This window comes from Notothenia coriiceps, unplaced genomic scaffold, assembly GCF_000735185.1.
Source record: "Notothenia coriiceps isolate Sejong01 unplaced genomic scaffold, NC01 NC01_scaffold00003315, whole genome shotgun sequence".
Lineage (NCBI taxonomy): Eukaryota > Metazoa > Chordata > Actinopteri > Perciformes > Nototheniidae > Notothenia > Notothenia coriiceps.
Window position 1 is genome coordinate 28,451 of NW_011336016.1, and position 14,276 is coordinate 42,726.

Genomic DNA, 14,276 nt, shown 5'->3' on the forward strand with positions numbered 1-14,276 from the left:
AAGCGTTTTTATGAGTCATAAAAACTGGATAAAGCGCTATATATAAAAAGCAGTCCGTTTACTATTTACCAAATCAACTGGTGTGACCTCTTTGTGTTAACCTGCATAACCCCCTGATTGCCAGTGAGTCAAGCTTTAGGTTGTACAAACAATCACATTGTTGATCAAAGTTGAACGGACATTGTGTCCTTCAGCAGTATGAATGTTTACAACCATTAACCTTTGAGTTCAGCTCAGTCACAAGACTCAGCAGCTTCCTCTACAGCGACTACACACTACAAGGAGAAAAGAACGACAGTGATACAAAACAAGAACAAAACTTTATTTGATTCCCCCCCCCCCCTTGTGTTGAACAAGCTCATCATATCACAATCCTCATCAGGTGGAGACAAGCTTTAAGCAAGAAACTCAGAGGTGCACAACAGAAAGGCACAAAACTGTCAGAGGGGAGCGATCGAATGTACAGAACTGAGGATCATATAAATGAAATATTACTCATGGTCTCCACTCTGCTGATGTCTCTGAACTGTCACATGGAGGGTAGTGCAGGGAGAAATGTACATTCAACCAAGATCCTGGTGACCAACGTAGGTTTAAATTAACGGGATAGTTCGCCCCAAAATCAATATCACTCACTTCTCCTCTATACCAGTAGTACTATATATCAATAGTTTTTCTGTAGGTTGCCAAATGTTGGGGTTTAAGCTGTAGAGATGTCTGCCTTCTTCAGTAAAAATGGAACAAGATGGCACTCGGCCTACATTGAAAAAAACGCCTAAATTATACATTTAAGAAACTCAAGAGCAATGTCTCTTCACAGCCATCCCAAATCTGTTACTCAAGATAATCCACAGCCCATGTTAGAAGAGTTTTATGAAGGAAGTATTTTATTTCTTCAAAAGAACATCCTCTCTGGGATGGTGGGTATAGTTTTGTGAAATAGAAAATAATTCCTACAAGGTCTGAGAATGATCCTGAGAGACCAGCCATGATTTCTAGAGAGAGACATTACTGTTGAGATTTTCAAATGTAGCGTTTTAGACCCGAGTACCATCTAGGAGGCTTTCTCCAACACCCTGCAACTTATACTTGAACTATATGCACAAAAACTTAGTACTACAGGTGAGAGGAGAAATATGCATTTTTAATTTTGGGGTGACTTCAAATGGAACAACACCATGATGAGGCTAATTAAACAAGTACTGCAATTGTAAATATTTTAAAATTAGTGTTCATTTCAAGAAAATAAATCTTTCTTACACAAGTGACAGAAACCTCACCTAAAATAACAAACTGGTCCCATTGCTGGTAAAGTGTCTTAGTTAGTGTCCCTTTCATCAAACTACAATTATGTGACTGTATGAGCAACAGGAAGTGTTTGATTCAGTTTAAATGACGTTAAAACAGCAGAGCCTGGGATGTGAATAACAATAGTGGAGCTTGCTCATTACATTCACATCATCAAAAATCAATCATTCTATACAAGAGAGTCATTTACACATATAGTATTATTATTATTATTATACAGCACAGAAACCGAGAGGGAAAAAGCCTCTCAGAAGGAGGAGGGGGGGGGGGCAGGAGGTGGACAGCTACTCGAAGCCGTAAATGTAATTTTTAAAACATGCAATCTACAATCAAACAATGCAATATTGATTATAAACGTTTTGGTACTTGATTTAGTTATTGGCTTTAAAGCAAAAAAAAAGGAAACCATCGGGAGTTGGTTGCTGGGATAAAGTTTTACGAGAAATAAGTTAAAGGATTTCTTTTAGGTAAAACTGAAATGAGCAGGAAGTTTGAGGCGCTTTCGATGCACTGATGGGCAGGGAAGGTGTTTTTAGGGGAAGTAAGGGTGGAGAGGAAGTGAGAGGAAGAGGAAGAAGAAGCAAGGTTGAATTATACAGACTGGTAGCCAGTGCGACTCTTCCTCCGGCCAATCAGGTAAGAGATAAGCACAAGGATGATTAGGAAGCTGAGCGCCACGCCCACTGCAATGGGCACCAAAAAACTCAAATCAGAGTCCAGGAAGCATTCCTCAGCTGACAGACAGACAGAGAGACAGACAGACAGCAGGTTAGTGGTTCAGTCAGCAGGAAATGTTATTCAGACAGAGATTTAGGTGATTTACAGTTCAAAAAGAAGGCAGAGCAGCAAGAAACCTACAAAAGTGTATCAGATTAGAGGTCATGGTTAATAGATATTCAAAGAACACAACAAGGAAATCACTCAAGTGGTTATTACTTGTTGAACATTCATGTCAGGCAGGATGAGCAAAAACCAAATCGTAAAAGAATAGTCAGACATTTTAGGAAATGTGCAAAAATTAAAACACTTTTCTGCAGCGTCAGCACCGTGAAACTATTCTTCATATTATTAGACTTTGATATATTCAGTACATTAACAGCTGTTATCCAATTATGAAATGCTATGCAAGACTATATTTAAGGTTGCCAGTAATAAGTCCACATTTTATTTTTACATCACTGATTTTCAACTTAAAGACACATTAGATAACATGTTGAGTCTGTTTCTAAACTTCAAATTAACCTTACAAATCTATCTATTTAACATTTCCCAAAACACCTTACCATTCTTTCACCAATACGGTCAGGCAGACAACAGCACTAAACACTACATGGAAATGACAACACATTTGAAGACAAAGGCAGAGATTAAGTGTTTAAGATCTGAATGAGGAGAGTTAAACTAGAAAGACTCGTAGCCGACGGTCATGTTTCTCTTTCTCCCGATGAAATAGGCCAGCAGAACGATAAGAATGAGAACAAGCAGGGAAACTCCGACAGCTATGGGAACAAGGAAGCTGTCCCCGTCAGCCTGGCAATCCTCAGCTAGACGGGAGTGAAGAGAGCAGAGAGGTGAACGTCTCGCAACAGAGGAACCAAAATAAATAATAGTTACACCAGCTGAAGGAAAGAGGAAACCTGAAGAAGTATTTAAAGCAGTGACAGTTTAAGAAAAGGAATAAATATGTACTCAGGCGTCCAGGGCAGCAACACTTTTATTTCCTTGAAACTTAAAAGACTAAAAAGCTTCACTTCAGTCTGACACACAATTTGAAATACAATGAATTATATCTGTAACAGTGTGAGAGAATGGAGATGAAATGTATCCACAAAAACACATGAATTGATCTTAAACAAGATGGTCTTGCAGCACAAATTCCCTTTTACTGAACAATGTACTCCACTGGTGAAGCCAAAAATATATATGTATATATATATAGTTTGAGTAACTGAATGAACAAAACAGAAAGCTATCACTGAGCAAGGCACAGCTATAATTATAATGAATCTGCTATTAAGAACAAGAGAGACTAACCTTGAGAAACAGTTTGACATTTATACCATTGCTGCAAAACCATCTTTGTAATTAAGGCAACTGAGTTCATACAAAGCTGAAATACATCAAGACAATCACAAGCAAAAATGAAAGCTCATATCTGATTAGGAGCGATTCCTCGTACACATGTACAATCACTTGGAAGCAACTTTAAAAAGAAAAACTCGTATTCAGTGCGGTTCACCGTCTGCTCTGCTCCAGTTCTGAAGAGCTGGGACAAAGCCAACAGTACACAACACTAGATGCTAGAATTAAGCAACAACACACAGCTAATGCCATGTGTAACCTTGGCTTTCTATTATTAAAGAAACACACATTCTGGGGCTTTCCTCTGTCCCTGATTCTGCATCACTGCACTCTGCACTCATTCCCTCACCTTCAAGCGCCTGAAAACCTGCTCTCAGCTTCTTTCTACGAGGGACTACATGAAACACGATGCCAACGCTTTGTGTCTATTTGACATGAGATCACATCACATACTTCAGTGGTTCTTTAATCCTTTTTTTTTTTGACAAATGAGGGCTTGTTTTTTCTCGGATCAAACCGCACCAAGAGATGATGGATTGGATAAGAACAACATTTTAAGGAATAGTTTGACATTTTGGGAAATACCCTTTGTGCTTTTGTACAGGGAGTTAGATGAGAGGGTCAATGCCACTCTTAATAAACATTTTAATACATAAAAAGTAAGCTTTAGATGTTCCAGTAGGCAGGTTTACCTTCACCAAAATTCTGTTTCTCAGATTGGTTAAATTATCTTTCACAGAAAAAACGACTGGCCTGTGACTCGGTAGGAACATGCAGCGTTGGCCAAGGAACAAACTATTACTTTTTTTGGAAACACGCATTCATTTTCACTAAAGGGAGCGGCTTTGGTAGAAGTGATGTGCTTTCTGAGTGACTTTTTAGTAGCTTCCTCTGGACAGAACCAGGCTAGCTCTTCTGAACTGTTTCATCTCTTTGTGCTAAGCTAACCGTCTCCTGCTACATATTGAATACAGACGGTGCAATTATTGTAATCTAACTCTCTGAAAGCAAGAACATATTTAAGAAAATATCAAACTATTGTAATAAACTACTCATGAATAAAACTTTAGGACATTTTGTTTGAACGGTATTTGTTCAGTCATGAACATTCAACGTTACAGAGGAATGCTCAAGATTCAAATCAATGTCTTCAGGGGTTTTTAACGTCGCCCTGATCCAGCGGCAGCCCTCAAATCTATACACAGATTAGATAATGTCACAACATAATGCAAAAAAGTAAAGAGCGCTTTAGTGCATTTAAATGTAGATATCTTCATGATGGGGAATATCTACACAACAAACTTTCCCTTTTCTAAACCTAATGCCAAAATGTATTCTGTAAGAAAATAAAACAAGTGCGCTTTCTATTCTCTGACTGGAGCGTGTGCAAATTTAAGAGACCTCTGAAAACATGTTTGATACAGCAGGAAAAGCACAGGTGTAATTAATACCACAAACGATGACCTGTCTATGCACTTTAATGCCAATGAGCCATCGTTAGGGTCATTAGTGCCACCTTGGAAACCAAAATGTCCTCCATTCAAAAAGGTCAATTTAGATTTAATCAACAAACACTTTAATTTGACCATCTGATGATTGTAGCAACATAATCAGGACAATCCAAAGTTCCTCCTGCTCTACAGGGGAAAACATGGGCTACATTTCCCTTGACTACTTTGAAAATAGACTAGACCTTCATCCCTCTGAAGGAGTTTCTGGGAACAGAGAAAGAAAAGCTGATCGACCATCTTTCTTTAATTTGTGAATGAAATGTTGAAAATGAACGTTCTTTTATGTCTTATGTAAATAAACATGGGGATGAAACATCGAACCATAACGGAAGTAAAAACAAAAAATGTGCACAAAGATTAAATAATGACAAATGAAATCAAAAAGGGAATGCCTGTAGAGCAAGGGCAGAATCCTCATTTGAAACGTTCTCATGCATCTGGAGAATGCGTTAAAATTAATGTGCAGGGACTATTTGAAATGTAGCACTGTACCAGTATAGGAGCTTTATATTTTGTATATTGTGTTGGATTTGACTATGAAATGTAGCTAAAGGTTTGTGGATTTTGCACTTGCTCAATAACAAAACAACACAACAAAAAAGGAAAGACAAAACATCTTGAAAACAAAAAAGAACATTTGGGGTAGACAAGCTTGGTCCTTGAGAAAAACACCAAACGCTCCATTTTTATCTCAGTCCGGATTCTAGTATTAAAGACCGATTAGGATACTGCAATTAAAAAATATACCCATTTGCATTTCAAGTGTCATAACGACCAATAACTTCAATACTGCATCTAATGTTATCCAAGCTGAGACTTTAGTTTTGGATTTCTTTGATCGTTATTTGCCAATTCAACAATTGCACATGAACCCCAAGGACCAGGCTTGGGAACCCCGTGATTTTGATTGCAATCTGGATTTATAGGGTCTGATATCCAACATAAGTCTTTCTTCGACCAATCATGTAAGCGATCACAACAATGAGAATCAAGCCGGCCAGAGCAGCGCCAACAATGATTGGGATTAGGATGCTGGTGTCATCCAATGAACATTCATGAGCTGCAGATGAAAAGAGAGTAGGTCAACACGTGAAGGAGTGATTTTCTGATTAACAACACAGCAGCAGGATCAGCTGTGCTTAAACACAACATTTCATCTGAAACACGTTAAAGGTGTCACATTACACACTGATTATTTAAATGAATTGGGATGGCATGATAGATGCACTTTTTATAAATGGAGATGGGCTGCAGGAGGTAGGTTGGATGAAGAAGATTGACATTAGTCTAGGATGGACTTGATTAGAAATGGGATTGTCTCTGAGGATTTAAACCAGTGGATCCAAAATAAAAAAATCTGTCCAGTGGAAAAAATCTGATGGGCGGGGTCACAAAATATTTTCAAATTTCTTAAAAATGTTGTAACAGTCTGAGACTTGCTTTGAGGTCATAAAAAAAAAACGTAATTTCGTCTTTGAAAAAACTATCCGAAGTGTTAAACATCTGATTAAACCAAATTGAGATCATCCAACGGCCCGTCCGCACGGCGGCGTGCATTGAAGCTTCAACATTTCTTCCCATTCACTTTTAATGGGGTGATGTCACGCTTTGCCGAACTGCATTGTGGTTCCGTCGCTTCGCTTGGCTCGCGTTGCTCGCTTCAAAAGTTGAGCAATGTTAAACTTTTGAAGCTTCGACGGAAGCGTCAGCCAATCAAATCATATGCCAGAACAAGCTCTAGCCAATCAAACCGCATGCTCGTGTGTCCGGGGCGGGAGATTTATGTGATTGGTTGTTGGTGGAGTTTCAGACACGCCCACCGGCAAGCTTCAACGCACGCCGCTGTGTGGACGCTGCATTACAGTGATTGTTGTGCCACTTGTAATTTAACAAATATAATAATCTCTATTTGTATACTGTAAATAAAATGTTCCGCATACCATTTCTATTTACCATCCAAAAATGTATGATCATATGACCAGACATAGACTATTCTGAATAAATAACCTTTTAACTGAAATACTGTAAGTAGCGCTTGTACAAACTAAGAAGATCATCCTGTTGTTTTTTACCAGAATTAGCCTTTTCTCCACTATATGACTTTAAATTAGAGAATTAGAGAATAACCTACCTGTGCTGAAGATGCCCTTCTCTACTGCAAGGGGCTGCACTCTGAGTTCGAAGGTGTAGATGCTGAGATCAGCGTTGATGGTGTAGTTCTGCTCCTTGTTACACATGTAGGAGCTGCCGATGGTCGCCTCCCACAGAGTCAGGTTAGTGTTGGCGGTAGAAAACTCCACACCTTAAAAGAAACACAGAAAGATAACGTCAACGTAAGCTTGCCTCTCGGTGTGGGGTCTGGTTTATGTGGGTAGATGAGGCTTAAAATTACCGGAGCTTGTCTTTCCTGTGACGTTCAGAGCATGAAGGCGGAATTTCTTGGTATCCTGAAAAGACGAAAATATGCGTCAAAAATAATTATGTCCCACTATAATCCCCCCTAGGAACGCTTTCAAACACGAAAAGGTGAACACTGAGTTAGCCATTAGGAAAGCCTGTTCACAACCGTTCACCTTTTTCTTTTTCAGAGATAAGTGATCAACTGATAATCAAAATATGCATTACTAATACATACACGTGTTTATGACTAGATTAAAAACACACAAATTGGTGTGAATGGAATTTTAGTGTATTAATTGTCACCATAATCAGCAACTTTTCAACTACACCTTAACCAGCTTAAACCCTAAACAACATAAGAGCACATATAAACTAGCTGGCTGGATAAAAGCAATGTGAACTTTAAATAATTTGACAAGACAGTCAATTCTTAGTTATCATTATTCTAAAATCTATCCGACTTACATTGGTGAAAGTGAACTTGATGGTTACTGTGCTGGACGTCAACACCAGCTCACTGCTGTTCATCTCACATTTTCCAGTGACTGCGGTCCCATTAGGCTCAAAGTTCATCTGGGGACAATAAGGGTGGAGGAAACACTCAAATCAGCAAAAGGACTGGATTAGACTTTTACTCTGAACATGTAAAAACAGATAAGAATAGTAAGAAAGCAAAACAAGATTACCCAGCAAACTCATTACACATAAGTATTTCATGCATTTGTCTGTATTGCAAATGCATTATTGACCTTAACGTTGACCTTAAACACCTTAATTAAAAAAAAACGACACATCCTCTTCCATGTCTTACTATGCTTATTCCTTTCTCCCCTTATATCCATTTAATACATATTATTTGTATGTTCTATAGATTTATACAAGATGTTTGTACTTCAATGTAGGGCTGCTCGATTAAGGCAAAAATCATAATATTGATTATTTGGGTCAACAATTGATATCACGATTATTAAAAACGATTATCCATTTACTTTGAAAACATCCATATATTGAAAAACAATATTTGAACAGTGTGTTTTTAACAGTTAATTACCCTGAACTTTAAAGGTGGGGTAGGTAAGTTTGAGAAACCGGCTCGAGATACACTTTTTGATATATTCCATGGAATGCTCTTAACATCCCGATGGCAATGAATATCTGAAGTGCTTTGACAAAAAAATCCATAAAAAAAAGCCGCAGTACTGTAAAAAGCACGACCAATCATTTTAGCCGGCCCGGGTAAAATAACTGGATGGCCTAGCTGCCTTTCAGCCTTCCATCTGTGCACAAACTTATCTCGTGCCCTCATTGGTCATGTGCGCGTTCGTGTGTGTTGGAGGAGGGGCTCTGTAAGGAAGTGGCAGATTTTCTCCGGTTGTGTATTTTCAAATTATAGCGCACTCGAGCTGGATTCTCCGAAATTACCTACCCCACCTTTAAGTATAATTCAATTGAAAAACCAATAAAATAATAAAATAATCGTTTTATTTCGATTATGTTGTTTTCATAATCGTTGCAAGCCAAAATCGTAATTGCGATTAAAATACGATTAATTGAGTAGCCCTACTTCAATTGATCATTTGCACTCTGGATTGCTCATATTTGTACAAGTGGATTTTAAAATGTTTTTAAAGTGTTTTTAGATGTGGTACCTTTTTTACTATGTCTGTGTTGTTTTCAAATGCGTGTCATAATGGATCCCTTGTCTTCTATCTGTTAGCCAAATCTACCTACGGGTACAATTAAATAACCTGAACCTTGTAATTCTGCATCAATGAACATACCTCTTCATCTTTGATTTTAAACCGCAGGCCAAAGTCGGCCAGCAGGCAGGCCGTGCTGTTGACATCAGGCTGGAGCTTGTACTTCCCAGTGGTGGGTGCAGGGAGGGTGGGGGTCGGGGTGGGTGTCGGAGGAGGAGCAGTGGTAGTGGAATTGGTGACGGGAGCATCGGTGGTGGTAGAATTGGTGACGGGAGCATCGGTGGTGGTAGAATTGGTGACGGGAGCCTCGGTGGTGGTAGTGGGGGGGACGGTAGTGGTGGGAGCAGTAGTGGTGGTAGTGGGGGGGACGGTAGTGGTGGGAGCAGTAGTGGTGGTAGTGGGGGTGGGGACGGTAGTGGTGGTAGTGGGGAGGACGATAGCGATGAGAGCAGCAGGAGTTGTTGGTACATCGGCAGCACAGAGAGTAACTGTGTGAGAGAATAGAACATTAATGTAAACCAGGGAGAGAATGCTTGAGTCATGATGAGATGTAATAATATTGGGAGGGATGAAACCCTCTTTAATGGTCACACATGCAGAGCACACAGAACACAGTGACATTTGTTCTCTGCTTTTTACCCATCCTAGTAGGAGTCTAGTACTAGGAGCAGTGGGCAGCTATTGTACAGCGCCCGGGGAGCAATGGGGAGTGAGGGGGGGTGGGGGGGTGGTCCGGTGCCTTGCTCAGGGGCACCACGGCAGGGCCCAGGAGGCGAACTCGGTCCTCTCCAAGGGCAGGATAGAAATGCTCGGGGTTATTATACAAGTAAAAACTAAATATTTTCCAGATTGAAGTTGTACATCTCCGGGTTATTTTATATTTATGCTCAGATTATGAAATCATATATTTAGCGAGATCTAAAACATTTAAACTCAACAGATTAAATATTTTTTTTGTCATTAACCACATCCCTTCATTTCGCAGGTGGATAAAATCGTTACACCACCAAGCCTGCCAGGTATTTTGCCTGCAGTGGATAACCTGATCAAATGATATTATGCAATCGCATTAAAGAAATACTTGACTTGATAAGATCTTAGACTAAAATCACATATCATTATAAGCATCAGGACTTTGAAGAGACAGTGTTATGAAATTAGGTGATAGCTTTTGTGCTATGGAACAGCAAAGCGACAGACAGATTTGATATGTTCCCTACAGTTTCCTCCCCTTGCCTTTCCACCAGCTGCTGTGGTGTGATGATTTTTAATGTAACCCTGAAAAGTCAATCTGTGCTTACTGTTTTCACTTGTGCTGTTGTTAATGACAAAAGCCTGTATGAGCACGTTCCGCAGCGTCTGACGGACCGAATCAGTTTCGTACGTGTCTTCACTCTGGCATGAGTAGAAGGTGTCCACTCCTACATCTTTGATTTCAGGCTTCACATAGATTGTTGTGGTTTCTATAAGAAATTCAGAAAACACATCAGCATCAGATCAAAGACTGTGATCATTGTTTATTCATTGTTATGTGTCTTTTTGTTTGCACTGTGTGGTGTAGAAGTTACCGGTTGATGTGGAGTTAGGGAAGATGCTTGCGTCGCTGAGGTTGTAGGAAAAGGTGATGGTGTCTACCTGGTAGATTTTTCCTTCTCTGGTGAAGTTTACACTCCATGAGTGTCCTTCTCCAAAATTAAGCTTAAACATTGAGCTTGTGCTATCACATGTACTTCCATCTGATGCGACACTGGCAGGGAGTTCAAACTCTGCTGTTAAGACCTGACAGAGAGTAAAGAGTGACAATATTTAAATTAATTATACAAGTTTGATGTCAAACTGATTAAAAGCTATCTTTAAAGAGACTAAACTCATGAGAGTTTTAGTTACTTGGACAGATAAACTCGGAACGGTATTCTTTTAATTCATGCAATAGTGTCTGCTTCTTTAGTTGTGGTTTTTTTGCTTTATTTGAATACACATTTTTATTGTCCTAACAAACATCTAAATAAAAAAATTGAAAAGAGTTAACGATTTTGAAGCTTCAATTAAACGTATTTGATAACCAGTTCCTCATCAACTTAAACACTTCCCCTGTAAACATGACATGAAATACAATACTTTTATAGGCCAGCTGATAAGAAAGATCAATTAAAGTAGTCACGTTTTCAGTGTAGAGAAGAAAAACTGCCCAAAGGGAACTAGTTTTGAAAGACAGGACTTAACAATTGCAGGATATCCATGCAGGAAAACTCAGTAACTGAAATGCTGAATTGCAAGAATCTATCTCTTTTGTAGGGCCTTCCCTCATTTCCCCTTTCCGTGAAGACAGAGCTCAGACGAGTGTTCTCTGAGGCGTGCTGATAAGAGCTGAGCTGCTAAAGTTACTTCACAATAACACTGTGTAACCTGATGTACTAAATATACCAAACATAGTCATCTTGAGGTTATTGTGACCAAAACAACACACTCACCTCATTGACGGCGACTTCATAGGAGACTCTGAAGTTGACCATTAATTTAGCATAGAGGCATAAATTGTTGTCTTTGTCTTTGACATTGACCTCAGTGCCGTTTGACAGCTGGACCGCTGAAAGAAAAAGAAAAAATACTATTATTTCTTATATTCTAATGATTATTAATCCAGCTGTAATTCAATAGTTTAATATCTTCAGTAAATCTAAAGTTAGTGGGCACTCGTGGACACCTCAAATATACTATAGAGACTAAGAAGCCACGTATTTTCAGAAAAACAAACACCACGAGTACCTGCATCCTCTATCAGGCATTGGATAACGAGCAGAGCCAATGGAATTTACATTTTCACATAAGTGTTTTTAAGAGCTATTTTTATGAGTTGAAGAATCATATTAACCCAGGTCGACCTCAGTGGACTAGAAAACAATAAAGTAATATTTTATGATGACACAATACTCCCAAACAACATTTTTAGTCATACTTGCAATAAGATCTTGTATCATTCTACATACTCTGAGAATTAGTATAACATTTAACAGAAGAGAGGCCAAGGTCCATTACGATATGGTTTTAGCAGTAAGCATCGTCATCAATTCAACAGCAGCTCGATGTATTATAAAAGTATAAAGCACTGACATCAACTCAAACAGGTCTTATCTCGCTGTAATAAAACAGTATCATTACTGAAGGGCTGAGTTGTAACTAGAGACATAGGCCTAACTCTCACATCACCTGAAGCTATCTGACTAACAATTGGTACATCCTTTCTCTCACACAGATTTCTCAAATGTTGTGAGCCTGTCTAATGGGGAAAGGTTTATACAAGCGCCTTTTTAAACGTGTTATAATGTATAACGAAAATATTTCCACTAGAAACCTAGATAAAAGTCCTCATACAACACATCAACTCTGGCTGGCAGATAACTCACTGCTCCATAGTTTTAGTTTCTCCCTCTCCATAACCATGAGAAATGTACAGCTACATTGCACAACTGTAATGTACAGTAATGTATATACTTTCCAATCTGATATGTCTGCTATAATATATTGGTCTTTAACAGAACATTCCACCATATACAGAATATTTTATATTGGGTATTATTTGCGATATATGGTAGACCCCCACACACATATAACAACAAAGACTATAACAACCCTGTTATGCAATACTACCTACTGTATGTGCAATATATGTATACATACCATAAAAAACTGCTATATATACAAATATAACTGTAAATATGTATATGTATTTTGTAAAATGTCTACTTTTATCGTTAATATTTGTATGCATGCTTCTTAAATTCATAATTGAGCTATCTTTGGCTCTTTACTTGCTGTAACAAATGTACATTTCCCCTCAGTGGGACGAATTCATTTATTCTAATTCTGATATACGTATTTTCTACTGCAGATATGTGCTGTTCATTTTAATTTTATTATGATTATACAATATTCCACCTTTGAAATATTTTAGTGCCTGAAAACATTGATGGCATAACTGAATAATTTTCAAATCTGGGATGAATAAAGTATCTATATATCTTTCTATCTATTTAATGTTATGTAACTACATTGATTTTAAGTTAAGCCAGTTTCCTAACTACATAATGACGTTAGCTCAGTGTTACTGTCACGTGCTAACTTACTGTAAACTGCATAACCGTTGCTAATGCTAACTATTTTAGCCCTTTAGGATTTTGTTGATGCATGTTCTGTTGCCTACTTGTTTTAAAGTGCCAGTTTACCCAAATAACATTGGTGTGTGGCTAACCTTGTTTAGCAGCAGACATGACTCATGATTTTATCATTAACTCATCTTCAAAACAACTGTTATCTAACGAGTAAGCTAACCGCTAATTTGGCTAAAACATTGTGGGAAGGCAGTACAGCGTTAAAGGTGAAATTATAATCACTTTCAATATGTTTTTAATACGTTGGCATGATAATATGAAATACAAATCTGAGGCTAAATATAGTTTATTGAGCTTTTAATAGCGACTTTGCGGGTTTCCAGTTAGATGTTGTTGACGTAGGTAACAATTAGCAATCGAGCTAGAACATCACGACTGCCTGGACTGCACCTCGAATAGTGGTGATTTCATTTTACGGCACCCTTAAAGAAAATGTAAATAAATTCAACTGAAGACCAGACAATTACGACATATTTTCGATCTCGTTTTTTAACAGAGCAGCACTTAGCCTCTGCACGGAAGCACCAGGCCCAGGCTAGTGTTATAAGTTTACCATTAATCGCAGCAGTTCCAAAAAACCTTTTATATTTCTCAGTTTTTACTTTCGATTTAAATACAAATGAAGGTGACGTTACGTACCAATTCCAAGGACGAGAAACACAACGAATGTAGCACATCGGTACATCTTCGCAGAGTAGTGTCGGAGTGTCAGCCACAGGAGAGGAGATGGAACAAAATAACCCGACAGTGACGCTCAGTCAGCGGTGTTTGGGATCTGAGGCACAGACTGTACCAGGAAATGAGTCATATGACAGTCTCAAACCAGAAGGAGGTGTTTGAACTGGTTTAGCTTAAAATCTCCTCCTTTTACCCAGTTAATGATCATAAAGTTTTAAAAGGCTCACGGGAATGTGAAGGCGTCCGGCTGAAAAAATGCGTACTAATGGGCTGCTTTCATGTGATTGGAAATTAACAGTGACGGAATGTTACAAAATAGGCCTACATTTTACTGCGGTATTGTACCATTTTGAGGGACTTGAACTTTACTTGAGTATTCCCATTTCATACTTCTATTACAATAACATATTATATGCTACTACTCAATC

At 38.5% G+C, this 14,276-nt stretch overlaps 1 protein-coding gene across 3 annotated transcripts; it reads right to left on the reverse strand.

Moving 5' to 3' along the window:
- Nucleotides 1-303: 303 nt before the first annotated feature.
- lamp2 (lysosomal-associated membrane protein 2) lies at nt 304-13,965 on the reverse strand. Of its 3 annotated transcripts, none has more exons than XM_010766421.1 (9): nt 13,810-13,965; nt 11,473-11,588; nt 10,570-10,780; nt 10,303-10,464; nt 9,083-9,489; nt 7,767-7,874; nt 7,294-7,348; nt 7,033-7,203; nt 304-2,042 (listed from the first exon to the last, which is right to left on the reverse strand). In XM_010766421.1, the coding sequence occupies exons 1-9, from the start codon at nt 13,853-13,855 to the stop codon at nt 1,900-1,902; spliced, it is 1,419 nt and encodes a 472-aa protein (XP_010764723.1). In that variant the 5' UTR covers nt 13,856-13,965; the 3' UTR covers nt 304-1,899. The 3 variants fall into 3 exon arrangements, with proteins under 3 accessions (XP_010764723.1, XP_010764722.1, XP_010764724.1); XM_010766420.1 differs by lacking the exon at nt 304-2,042 and adding an exon at nt 2,368-2,852; XM_010766422.1 differs by lacking the exon at nt 304-2,042 and adding an exon at nt 3,005-5,961 and having other exon boundaries at nt 13,810-13,963.
- Between the last annotated feature and the right edge of the window lie 311 nt (nt 13,966-14,276).